General features: G+C 63.1%; 1 protein-coding gene across 3 annotated transcripts in view; it reads right to left on the bottom strand.

The window, feature by feature from the left end:
* The window catches only part of RXRA (retinoid X receptor alpha), a 93795-nt gene that overhangs the window by 18628 nt on the left and 61328 nt on the right, over positions 1–13839 (bottom strand). For all 3 annotated transcript variants that reach the window (XM_070799662.1, XM_070799664.1, XM_070799663.1), the window contains exons 2-4: positions 9334–9599; positions 2396–2546; positions 1795–1974 (exon numbers count right to left, since the gene is read on the bottom strand). In XM_070799662.1, the coding sequence (XP_070655763.1) occupies positions 1795–1974; positions 2396–2546; positions 9334–9599 (597 nt within the window). The remainder of the gene's footprint in view (positions 1–1794; positions 1975–2395; positions 2547–9333; positions 9600–13839) is intronic.

The following is a 13839-nucleotide window of genomic DNA, read 5'->3' as shown; positions in this document are numbered from 1 at the left end:
CCCTGGGAACCTATGTTCGGTCACTCTGTGGGGCCCCCAGGTCTCAGCCTCTGCACATGCTGTCCCCGCCATCCAGACACGTGGTCTGCTGAACACCCCTCCACGCTTCAGGGGTCAGCTGGACACCTGTCCACCAAGTGCTGCCCAATGCCCACAGCAGGGCCGGGGCCTCCTCTGGGTTCCCACAGGCCCCAGGCTTCCCTGAAGGTCACACTGACCACTCCCAGGGGGCCCTTCCTGGCTGTGTGATGGTTACTTTCAATGGACAGATGACCACGGCTCGCTGACCCAAACCAAAGTGCAGAGGGATCTGCCCACCACGTGCTTGCCCCCTGCCCAAGTTTCCATCCTTCAGGAACAACACTGCACTCACCACCTCCAGGAAGCCCACCCTGACTACATGGGGCAGCCAGAGGAACTGGGGCCGGACACAGGCCTCCCCACACCAGGCACACGCTTCCTCTGGCCTCCTGCTGGCCTTGAGGAAGAAGGTCAGCACTGGAAGCCAGGGCCCGGTTCCAGCCCAACATGTGACCATGGCCGAGCCCCAGACCCTCTGGGCCTCAGCCTCTCCACCCGCACACAGAAGGGGGGGCCAATGTCTCTATGGAACATGCGCCCTCATCAAGAAGGCTGGGTGGGCAGACCAAGGCCCAGGCCGGCCCCCCAGCTCACGCTGGAGCCCAGGAGGCGCCGCTCTACAGGGTCCATGGGCACACTGCCCCTCGCCAGCGCCGAGACTCCCAGCCCATCACTGCCTCTCAGCCTCAAGGCACAGATCCTGCAGGACCACTGGCCCAGCTGAGGTCTCGGGTTGTCAGCAAGAAGGCCTGGGGCCCAGGAGATAAACGAAGGAGATGGAGATTGCAGACTCCACAAGAGGGCAGTCCCCAGTGACGAGACAGCCGCCCGGCTCCCCCATGGGACGGTGTGGGGGAAGGTGCACACACACCAGCCTGTGGGGACCGTGGAGCAGACACAGTGCGGGAGGGACACGCAGACCCTCAGCCCAGAGACAGACCCTCCCAGCCAGAAGCCCCCGAGCCTGGGCCAGGGAAACCAAGGCCCACAGATAGCAAGGGGCTGTGAGGAGCCTGCCCCAGGCCCAGGCCCTGGCCAGCGGGACCACGGGACAGTTTCAGCGACCCCCTGGGAGCAGCCTTCCACGTTCCCTGCCCCACCGCCCGACACACACCTGCTGTCAACGAAACCCGGACCCAGTCCCAAGGCCGAGAGGCCTGCAGCCCAAGTCTCTCTACTGTGAGGATCTGGGTCGCAAGGCACCCCCGCCCCATCTGCGGGAGGAAGCAGAGCCCAGGACAACCCAGCGCCCGGAATGCTTCCGTTGTCCTGATGGTCTCCAGAGCTCCTTACCCGTGCCCCTCCAGCCCCAGGTCTCCTGGACCGTCCTACTGAGCAGCAACAAGCAGGCCCCAGGACTGGCCTGTACACTCCCTGGGGTTCGTTCCAGGTGGAGCCCCCACCTCCCACCACAGCCCCCCGAGAGCCCACATGATCAGCAGGGCCCACCAGGACCTTGGAGAGGTTCTGATGGATGCCTGTCGCCAGTGGGGCTGGGAGCTGCCAGCAGGCAGGATCAAAGGTGTCCCTCCTGTAACCCCAGAGCCTGGCGCGAAGCTGGTGCTCAGACAAGTCAGTGAGTGAGAGACCCCAGCCCCCAGGGATGTGTGCCAACGCAGCAGCAGCGGAGGCCTCTAGAGGGAGTGAGAGCCCCGTCATCAGAAGTATGCAAAGGAGCTGTGAGCAGGGAGGGCCTCGCACCCGCACGCCTACCTTCGCGCTTCATGCCCATGGCCAGGCACTTCTGGTAGCGGCAGTACTGGCAGCGGTTGCGCTGCCGCTTGTCAATCAGGCAGTCCTTGTTGTCCCGGCAGGTGTAGGTCAGGTCCTTGCGCACCGTCCGCTTGAAGAAGCCCTTGCAGCCCTCGCAGCTGTACACCCCGTAGTGCTTGCCTGCGGGCGGGGCGGCCGTGAGCGCCATGCGCGGCCTGGATGAGGGGCGCGCGGACTCGGACACAGGGCCCTCGCCCTCTCCAGGTCCGGGCCGGTGCCCCGAAGGGCTCAGCCGGCCTGCCAGCGGGGCTGCTGGGTTCGGGGGGGAGGCGTGCGAGGGGCCCTTGGCCCCGGGCACAGCACAGCGGCTCCCTGGCCGGCGTCTCCACTGGAGCCACCCGCCCCGCTCCCCGGCCACCATCTCCTGGACTTGGAAGAGTTAAGATGTCCAGGGTGAGCGGCTGGGAGCTCCGGTGGCCCCTCGCTGGCAAGGCCGGGCTCCTGCCACCCCCCACCCCAGCACCAGCACGGGTCCTGCAGCCCCGCCCCGCCCCTCCGGGGGGTCCGGCAGCCCCGCTCCGCCCCGCCCTCGGAGGCCCACCTGAGGAGCGGTCCCCGCAGATGGCACAGATGTGCTTGGTGAAGGACGCCATGTTCCCTGAGGGGTGGGCCGGCACTTTGAGGACACCATTGAGGCCCAGTGGGGGCTTGATGTCCTCGCTGCTGCTCACGGGGTTCATGGGCGAGCTGAGCTGCGGAGGGAAAGCGGGGTCGGCCCTGGCAGGCGCTGCGGGGCATCCGCGGGGCAAAGAAGGCGCTGCCACGCCCCCCTCCACGGAGAGAGAAACCGGGGCTCGGAGGGGGCCTCGCCCACCCCCAGCCCTGTGGCCCGGCAGGCCCAGCCCCACGGAGCCCGGCAGGATGTCCACCCCGTCGGCCTGGCCAGGCTGGAGGAGGCCGTCCTGCCCCCAGAGCCCCAGCTCCCAAGGAACCCCAGGCTCGAAGGAACCCCAGGCTCGGAGGACCCGGCTCCCACCCCTGCCCCTCGTCGGCCTAAGTGAGAACTGCCTGCCACCCCCGGGTGCTGCCCCCAGCGGTCAGCCAGAGCTCTGGGACCCGCTGTTGTGGCGGGCGCTTTAGGGACCCCAACCCATGGATGGGCACCGAAGCCTGACCCCAGAGAGGAGGGAGGGGAGAGGGAGGAGACAGGACCCCTACACACACACACAGACACACACCCTCACACACACACAGACACACCAAATACACACACAGACACACAGACACACACAAACCTCACACACACACACACACACATTCTAACATACACACACACATTCTCACACACACACACACAATCCTCAAACACACACACACGGACACACACACACACACACACACACACACGGCATGGTGGCGGTCTCAGATCCTGCAACCCGAGTAGAGAGGGAGGAAACAGCACCCCTACACACACACACATCCTCCGCCATCACACATCCTCACACACATCCTCCGCCATCTCACACACACACACAATCCTCACACACTCACCTCACACACACATACACAACCTCCACCATCACACACACAATCCTCGCAAACACATCCTCTGCCATCTCACACACACACACCTCACACACACACCTCTCACACACACACATCCTCCATCACACACACACACACACACAATCCTCACACACACACCTCACACATACATCCTCCGCCATCACACACACACACACACACAATCCTCACACACACACCTCACACATACCTCACACACACACCTTTCACACACACCTCACACACACATCCTCCATCACACACACACACACACACAATCCTCACACATACACGTATCCTCACACACACACCTCACACACACATTCTCTGCCATCACACACACACACACACACAATCCTCACACACACACACCTCACACACACCTCACACACACCTCACACACACACCTTTCACACACACCTCTCACACACACACATCCTCCATCACACACACACACAATCCTCACACACACACATATCCTCACACACACACCTCACACACACATCCTCCGCCATCACACACACACACACACACACAACCCTCACACACACCTCACACAAACACACACATCACACACACACCTCTCACACACACACATCCTCCATCACACACACACACACACAATCCTCACACACACACACATATCCTCACACACACACCTCTCACACACACACATCCTCCATCACACACACACACACAATCCTCACACACACACACCTCTCACACACACACATCCTCCATCACACACACACACACACAATCCTCACACACACACACATATCCTCACACATACACACATATCCTCACACACACACACATATCCTCACACACACACCTCTCACACACACACACACAATCCTCACACACACACACAAATTCTCACACACACACACACATATCCTCACAAACACACCTCTCACACACACACATCCTCCATCACACACACACACAATCCTCACACACACACACCTCTCACACACACACATCCTCCATCACACACACACACACACAATCCTCACACACACACACATATCCTCACACATACACACATATCCTCACACACACACATATCCTCACACACACACCTCTCACACACACACACACAATCCTCACACACACACACACACAATCCTCACACACACACACACACACACATATCCTCACAAACACACCTCTCACACACACACATCCTCCATCACACACACACACACAATCCTCACACACACACACATATCCTCACACACCTCACACACACACACACCCTCCGCCCCTCCCGCCATCACGCACACACACACACACAATCCTTACACACACACACACACACACACACACACACACCCTCACCCACACACACACCCCCTCCGCCCCTCCCGCCATCCTGACGCTGCGCCAGGAGGAAGCGTGGGAAACTCACCGGTCACCGTGGCAACAGCTGCCGCGGCAGTGACACAGCAGTTTTGGTTCCGCTGCGCCCACCCCAGCTCTCCCCTCAGCGCCCAGGGCCCAGGGGTGCTTCCCACCACACCCTGCAAGCCAGCCGCACCCCACAGGCGCCAGGGCGCCAGCCGGCAGCCCCCCAGCACCCTCACTTCTGCAAAGCCCTGACCGAGGCGGAAGTCAGGTCCTGCAGCTCTTCTGGACGGACCGCAGCCGCCGCGCTGCCCCCGGGTCTCCCCGGGCTGGGCTCCTCCTGCACATGGGAGCCTCACCCCCTTCCCTCCCTGTGGGCCCCGATTCCCATCCCCCTCCTCCCAGGACAGGAGGAGCTGGTGCTCAGCGTGCACAGAGCACTCGCTGAGCACCTGCAGGGGCTCTTCCAGCCCTGGACGTCTGGGCTCGCCTGCCCAGGTGGCCACCTGGTTCCTTGAGGACGCTGAAGCCCATGGGACTCAGGGGGCTGCAGGGAGGCCGGGAGGCCAGCTCCGGCCATGTGGGGCTGTCAGGACCCAAGGGGAGGGGTGAGGGGTGTCCAGAGAACCCCACTGCCTCCAAGAATACCCCCCACCCCCCAGCACAGTCTGCAGGCTTCAGGAGCATCTCCCAGAAGACGGTCAACTCAGCGGGGGCCTCGGCTATTTGCCGAGTGCCATCGGGCTGCACCCCATGGGAAGCCCTGAGTGAGCGGGGAGAGCCGCCCACCCACCTCCAGAGTGGATGCAGCGGCCAGCCAGGGGCACACGGCTTTAAGGGGTGACGCAGGTGTGAGCTCGGGCCTCTGGGAGTCTGAGGGACTCCCTGCATGCTGCAGAAAGGGTGTCCAGGGCCCCAGGCCAGCCCAGAGCCGCGAGACCATCCACCGAGCACCCGGCCAGGCACCCAAGGCCACGGAGAACACCCCCTGCCCAGCCCGTGGGGCTCGCCAGGAGGTGGGGGTTCGGCCACAGCTGACCATGAGGGTTCTGCCTCCTCCGTTCCCTGAGTGACTTTGGGGGAATTATCTAACCGCCCTGGGCCTGAGGCTTCTTGTGTAAAAACCGGATAAACAGGAGTGTCTCCGTCCGAAAGTCGCCGTTGGGATGACAGAGCAATCTGGGGGCCGCGCTGACAGCAGAGCTCCTGAACCCAGCTCAGGGCACAGCAAGCAGCCTCTGCAGGACTACTGGGGCCTCCGGGGGCCAGCCCCAGGCCGGCTGGGCCGCAGAGGACGGAAGGCAGCTCCCAGCCAGAGGGGGCCGCCAAGCACATGCTTGGAGAAGGGCACACCAAAGGACTGCTGGGAAAAGGGCAGGAGACTGGGGTGGCTGGGGTGGCCAGTCAGCAGCAGAGGCCAAGGGAGGGCCCTAGGGGCCCTGAGGACACTGTGTGGGCCAGAGGCTGGGCCCGAGGCCTCCCGCGGGCTGTGGGAGCCCGGCTGCAACACTGAACAGCTGGATCCGCTGGGCAGCACCCCGGAAAGGAACTCGGGCACTTCCTCTGTGGCTGTCCAAACCATGCTGGGTGAGTAGGGGCCACCTGTCCTGTCCCCCAGGCCACCACAGGCAGGCCCTCGGGACCGGTGTCCGCCCTCCATAACCTGAGGCGGGCCTTAGCACCAGGGACGGAGCCCTCAGGTATGGTCAGCATCAGTGGCGGCTCCGTGGTGTGCCCAGGGTGGGGGCCCATCCCATTTCCCCTTTCACATCCTTGGCATTCACCTCAGTTCCTGCGGAGCCTTCAGTGATCTCCTGTCTCTCGCCGCCCCTCGTCCACGCCCACCACACCCTTCCTTTCCAGCCCTCGCGGGTGAAGCCGATCACCCCCGTCAGCATGGGGTGGGAGGCCCCTGGACCCCACCGGCCTCTGCCTGCCCATCAAGGCTGGGGGCAAACCCCTACACATGGCCTGGTGGACGCAGCTTCATGGCCGTGGTGCCCACAGCAAGGACAGGCAGGGCCCATGCGGGTCCTGCCCAGGGAGGCTGATCAGGGTGGTGAGGCCAGGGCGCCAAGGTGCCCACACGTGCCTAGCACTGCAGGCGAGCTCTGGGCCGAGGTGGGGAACGCCCCCTGGGCTGATGGAGCCCCTGAACCAGGGGAGAGGAGGGGCAGCTCAGCCCACGGTGCCTGCGGCCCGGCCCATTTCTGCCCAGAGCCCCCAGCACCGCCCGCATCCACTTCCCTGCAGGGCGCGGTCGAGTCGGGGGCCATCCCCGCCAGCAGCAGGAGTCAGACTGCCTCACTGGTTCCGGCCCCATGACTCCGCGGTTGTGGTTTTGAGGCGGAGGTGGGGGGATGCCCCCCCGAACTCCACCCACACTTCCATGAATATGGGGAACCCCAAGTTTTTAAGACAAACTGCTGAAGCTTAGAAGCTGAACTCGGCTCCCAGGGAAGGAGTTATGGGGGGCAGGGTGGTGGGGACTAAGGCCTTCCCAGGAATGGTGGCCAGAGGCTGATCCCAGGGCTCGGACCGCGGCTAAGCCCCCTGCGGCCCGACTGACCTACAGAAGGACAGGCGGACAGCTGAGCGGTGGGTCGCGGCGAACGTCCGGGGACACACCCACCCCCTCCACTCCCTGAGCCCCGGCATCAGGCTCGGGACCTGCGGCTCCTCGCTCACAAGCACCTGCACTCAACAAGCACCCATCGCGTGCCGGCGGCAACAGACTGGGACAGACGAGGCCCCGAACCCCCACCCCCAGCACCGCCCCCCCAGACAGGCTAACCCCAAGGCCTGGGGGCACCACTGCACCCCCCAGCACCGCCCCCCCAGAAAGGCTAACCCCAAAGCTTGGGGGCATCACTGACACCCTCGGGCCCTACCCCGCAGAGCCCCCACTCCAGACTCGCACCCAGGCTCCTCCGCACATGAGCCCTGGAGGCGTGCAGGGCAGGTACCAGGCCAGGGGGCAGCAAGGAGCTTCGCAGGCCTGAGAGCCAGCAGGTGCTGCCTCTGGCCCAGTTCCCAGGGGACAGGTGCAGGTCGGGCCTCGTCTGCCTCTCGCTGAGCAGCAGGCACTCTGCAGCCAGCGAGGATCGGGGTGTGGTGGCTACGCTACAAAGAACACGGTCAGGCCCAGGAAGGCAGCTGAGACCCCTCGCACCAACCCTCCAGCCTTCTGTCTGCTTCTGGAAGGCCCGGACACAAGGGAGCATGGGCTCCCCAGGAACAAAGGGGCTGATGAGGGGCCTGGAGAGCCAGAGGGGGGCTCCACCGAGACCAGCTCCGGACAGGCCTAGCTGACAGGCAGGGGGCAGGCTCCAGACCTCAAGGCATCCCAGGAGTGGAGAGTCCTGGAGGCAGCTGCTCCCGGGCAGCAGGGAGCCCGCGGGACACGCTGACACCGTTAGCCACACGTCTCTGGGCAGGGGGGCCTGTGCTGGAGTCCCTCTTGAGACGGCTGTCCTGCCCCCCTCAGGGAGACAGCTCCCAGAGCTCCTGTCATAGGGCCCTCCTCTACTGGGGCCTCCTTGATGGACAGGCCTTCCTCTACGGGGGCCTCCTCTATGGGGGCCTCCTCTACTGGGGCCTCCTCTATGGGAGGGGCTTTCCTCTATGGGGGCCTCCTCTACTGGGGTGGGGGTGCCTTCCTCTACTGGTGGGCCCTCCTCTACAGGGACCTCCCTCTATGGGGGCAGTGCTTTCTCTATGGGAGGCCTCTCTCTATGGGGATCCTCCCTCTATGGGGGCCTCCTCTACTGGGGTGGGGGTGCCTTCCTTTATGGGGGGCCTCCCCCTGTGGGGTTGGCCTTTCTCTACTGGGACCTTCCTCCACAAAGATGACAGCTGATCCCAGACATGAATGACATGCAGCAAAGGGGAACTCAGCTCTGTCAGGAAGGACAGTTTGAGCCCCAGAAACAAGGAGAACCCTTGGGATTCAAGCAGAACTCCCAGGCATTCAGCAAAAAATCCCACCAGGAGACCATCAGAGCCAGGAGACAAGATGAGCAGTTGGGGCCCTGGGCACCCCGGGCAGCTCTGTCGGTGTTCAGACAAGAAGCACCCACACTGGGCGGGTTGGTGGGGGTGGGTGGTGGACCAGGCCTCAGGGGTCCCCCAGACAAGAGCTGGCTCTGCCAGGCGCCAGCTGCCTCCTGATCTGGACACAACCCCAAAAGACAGACTGTTCCAAGAAGCATCTGAGCAAACTCGACCATGGAGACCACCAAGCCCAGGAGGTCATCTCTGAGACTGCTTCCAGAGACAGAAGGTTTAAGTGATGGCACCTGCTTCCCAGGGGCCATAGAAAGTGAAAGCGAAAGTGAAGTCGCTCAGTAGTGTCTGACTCTTTGCGACCCCATGGACAGTAGCCTGCACTAGGCTCCTCCATCCATGGGATTTTCTAGGCAAGAGTACTGGAGTGGGTTGCCATTTCCTTCTCCAGGGAATCTTCCCGACCCAGGGATCGAACCCAGGTCTCCTGCATTGTAGACAGACGTTTTACTATCTGAGCCAACATAGAAGGTGCAGGTAAAGTCAGGCCCCGCCCCCTGGCGCTGGCCCCGCCCCTTAGTCCAGGCCCTGCCCCTGGCCCAGGCTCCTCCCCGCACTTACCTGGGGGCTGCCGGTGCCAAAGCCCAGGGTGGGTGTGGTGGGCACCGACATAGAGTGCGGGCCCATGGGGGAACTGATGACCGAGAAGGGTGGGCCCATGCCGTTGATGGGCGAGCTGAGGGTGCTGATGGGTGAGTGCAGCTGTCCCGGAGAGCCGAGCGAGGAGCCGATGCTGGGCCCCAGGGAGGGGTGCAGCGAGGGGGCGGCCATGGAGCTGCGCGCCGTGGGGGAGCTGAGGGAGGAGGAGTTCACCTGCGTGGAGAAGTCTGCAAGACAAGAAGCCACAGGAGGCTGGTCAGGAGCCCACACCGGCGACCCACTACCCCCTGGGCCACAGCGACCACGCCAGGTCGTGAATGGCAAGGGACTGCCCTGGACAGGGCCCCGCTGGCCAGGGAGGCCCGGCCAGGCACACCCGGAGCTCCCCTCTGGGCACCAGCCCCACCTGGCCCAACTCTGAGGTTCAGGCTGGGCCCGAGGCAGACGTAGGAAGGGCAGGCTGACAGCCTACCCGGGCAGGGAGGCCAGATGGCTGCCCCTCGAACCCGCAGCACCCCAAGCCCATCCACCTGGAATGCGTGGTGGCCCCGAGTTGCCAGCCTCTCTGCCCATCTACTCAGGGGGTCAAGGTGAAAGCTGACGTTTCCACCACACCCACCGTGCAGCAGAACAGTCCGTGTCCTCTGCTCAGTGTGGATGAGCGAGTGAAGTTGCGAGGTAAACGGCAGGTCCCCTGACCCCATTTTACAGACAGGGAACTGAGGCCCCGCGTCCTTCCAACCACGCACGCACGGTGGGCCCCGCACACCGCACAGGCCTGCTCAGGGGCCCAAGCAGCGGTGGCCGAGACACCACGCCCACAGGCCCTCTAACACACGGGGCCCTGGAGAGGTACACGTCCTGTGTGCCCGGGGCCTGGTGGCCTGTGGCCCGGGGGCGGGGAGCTTCCTAGTGGGCCTGGTGGAGGGGCCCGGGCGTGCGCCAGGCCTGGAGACAGGCAGCCTACAGAGGCTGCGGTGAGAGGCCCGGACCTCCCACACACCGGTCTTTCATCCCAGGGTTTTCCAAGTCCCGTCAAGCACTAATTGGGCCTCCCTTCCCCACCCCGAGGGCTCAGCGAGAAGCTTCTACAGGAGGAAGGCTCTCTGGGGTGAAACTGCCGCCCGAGGGCCTGAGCAGACCACGGGAACTCAAAGAGGCCCAAACACGGCCGCTGGAGCCAGAGCTGCAGGCCACAGCAAACCCTGCCTCTGTCTGGCAGGGTGCCCTGAGCATACCAGGACCCCACCCCCGACCCCGCCCGGGGCCTCAGCCTTCCCATCTGAAAAACGGTCTCTGGGTCTTCCAGCCAGGCCTGCGGTGATCACACAAGCTTCTGACAAGTCGAGCAGGCCAGGGGTGCAATGCAGTGACCCTCTCCAGGCACCCCCAGGTTGGGGGGACACTCTGCCTGACCACCCAACAACCCCAGGAGGATTTTGCGTGCCCGAACCTGACAGCAGCCGTGCCCAGAGCGCCAGGCTCAGAACAGGAAGAAGCCTTGTCTGGGCATCACCCCCAAGTCCTCCCCCCCACATCGGTCACCAGTACCAACAGTCCTGGGGACACGCTGCAGGACACTTCCACCTCCAGGCACGGCCAGGCAAGCCCGACTTTGGCCAGAGCCGAGCTCTCACCCAGGGCCTTCTGAACTTGTCCATGGAGGTGCTGGGCAGCCCACAGAGTGGGGTGGTCCCCCCCCCCAGGCACACAGGAGGCTCTGCCAACCCTGAGGACCCCCTTCTCTGGGAGCTATTACCCATTTCCTTCCTGCAGCCCCCAGCTTGCTGGGCACCCCGTCCCTCACTTGCCCTCTGAGGGAGGAGGGGCATGACAAGGGGGCCTTGAATTCCACGCCAAGGAGTAGGGCCCATCTGCCACTGCACCAGCAAGACAGCCTCATCGAAAACCCTCGCCATTCACAGAAAGGAGCATAAACCGTTTCACTGAAGGTAAGAGCTTATGGAGTCTAGGTCCAGATGGCGGCACCTACTGGCATAGATGGGAACTGCAATCCAGCCCTATGAGCCATTAGGCTTCCGGCACCCACATCAGGGGAGAAGGCAATGGCATCCCACTCCAGTACTCTTGCTTGGAAAATCCCATGGACAGAGGAGCCTGTTAGGCTGCAGTCCATGGGGTCGCTAAGAGTCGGACATGACTGAGCGACTTCAATTTCACTTTTCACTTTCATGCATTGGAGAAGGAAATGGCAGCCCACTCCAGTGTTCTTGCTTGGAGAATCCCAGGGACAGGGGAGCCAGGTGGGCTGCCATCTATGGGGTCACACAGAGTCGGACACGACTGAAGTGACTTAGCATAGCATAGCACCCACATCAGGGGGCTTCTCTGACACCTCAGCTGGTAAAGAATCCACCTGCAATGCGGGAGATCCTGCTTCCATTCCTGGATCGGGAAGATCCTCTGGAGAAGGGAAAGGTTACCCTACTCCAGTATTCCTGGGCTTCCCTTGTGGCTCAGCTGGTAAAGAATCTGCCCACAATGCAGGAGACCTGGGTTCAATTTCCGAGTCAGGAAGATCCCCTGGATAAGGGATAGGCTACCCACTCCAGCAGGACTTCCCTGGTGGCTCAGGCGGTAAAGCGTCTGTCTACAATGAGGGAGACCTGGGTTTGATCCCTGGGTTGGGAAGATTCCCCTGGAGAAGGAAATGGCAATCCACTCCAGTACTATTGCCAGGAAAATCCCATGAACAGAAGAGCCTGGTAGGCTACAGTCCATGGGGTCACAAAGAGTCAGACACGACTGAACGACTTCACTACCCACTCCAGTATCCTGGCCTGGAGAATTCCATGGACTGTACAGTCCATGGGGTCACAAAGAGTTGGACACGATGGAGCGACTTTCACACATGACCCACAAGAGGATGCCTGTAACCTGTGTGTCCAGAGATCTTCCCCAGGGGTTGGCGAGAGCAGGCAGGATGCAGGAAGGGAAGCAGACACGAGGTCTGGCTGCACACCCTTGACCTCAGTGAAGGCCCGTGACCTTGTCCACCCACCTGTGATGGACAAGGAAATGCGCAGCAGGCACACTCACCCAAACCCGCAGCTGCCCCCAGGCCCACGGTCACTGCTCTTTCCCCACGGCCCCTGGGATGCCCACTTCACCGGCCCTCGCCGCCCCCTCCCTGCGTGAGGAACCCTGCCTCAGCCCACGCTGCAAGGTGCAGGCTAGCACAGGCCCCTCCCCGTCACTGAGTCCCGAGAAGCACCTTTCTAACCTCCAGGGGACAGGGGCAGGGGGAGCAAGATGGACATTACAACATCCATTTTGCAGGCATCGTCCCCAGAGAGCACAGCAGCTACCGCTGGGGCCACAGATCACGTGAGCGTTCCGACCTCCGCATCCAGAAGCCCGAGGGCCTGGCCTCCTGAGGGGAGCCGCCCACTGTTCTCCTCTGGAAACGAGACTGGGGTCTGAAGCCAAGAGGGAGACGTCACCCTAGGGTTCCTGCAGTTTCCCCACCTCCACTTGGCCAGCCTGGGGCACTGGAGAGTTTCAGATTGGAGGAGAAGACAAAGGGGCTTCTCGGAGGCGGCTGCCTGTAAGGGGTGGAGTGCAGATGGCAGGGTCGGGGGGTCCCCTGCTGCTGGCTGGCCATGCCCGCGGGGCAGGGCCGCAGAGCTCCCCACTCCCACAGCTGCAGACACTCGCGGGTGTGAGCTGGGCCTGCGGGGCCTGACTGCTGGCCTGCTTGTTTGTTTGCTGCTCCCTGGCAGGAAGGGGCGGGAGAGGCAGGAGAAAGCTCTGGCCGGAAGGAAGGAGGGAAGTGGCCTGTTTGGCTGCCAGCTGCCAGGCGGCACCCCAAGTATGAGAACCGCGAGGAGGGGGAGCCAGGCGCTGGAAAACTGGGCGGGAGAGCCTGGCACCAGGAAGGGGGGCACTGGGAGAAAGAGGAGACGGGGGGGGCAGCGGTCCTGGGTACAGCCCACCCTCCAGATGTGAAGGGAGGGCCTGGTTCCCCAGGCCGGCTCCCAGGCTCACACGTATACCAACCGCTCCAGACCAGGGGGCTACGGGCCCCGGGGAGGGGCCACCCCAGCCCAGGCCCACCTCGGCGACCCCCGAGGCCCCCAGACTCCCACTTAGGGCCCTTCCTGTTGGCACACAACGCCACAGTGGACACTTTCCTGGAGCCTGGGTGACAATGCCCTGGGTGTATCTCCTGGAGTCTCCTGGAGTCCGGCCAGGCAGGGAACATTAGAAAGAAAAGTGCCTGAACACCCCCTGCTCCACGTGTACGGAGCCTGCTTCTTCCGGGCCAGTACGTGTCCCACCCTCCGATAAGCAGTGGCTACGATAAGGGCTCTTCTTGAAGTCACACTTTGGACCCACAGGGGCCTTGCCACCAGCGGTCACTACATGTCTATCTGATCCTGGGCTGCAGGGCTCAAGGCTCAGGCCCAGACCCCACCCTGGGAGCTGCTGACGCCCAACCCTCCC

Source organism: Bos indicus, chromosome 11 (genome assembly GCF_029378745.1).
Source record: "Bos indicus isolate NIAB-ARS_2022 breed Sahiwal x Tharparkar chromosome 11, NIAB-ARS_B.indTharparkar_mat_pri_1.0, whole genome shotgun sequence".
Taxonomy (NCBI): Eukaryota; Metazoa; Chordata; class Mammalia; order Artiodactyla; family Bovidae; genus Bos; species Bos indicus.
Note: the sequence above shows the minus strand (reverse complement) of the source record. Positions and strands in the feature narration are given on the sequence as shown.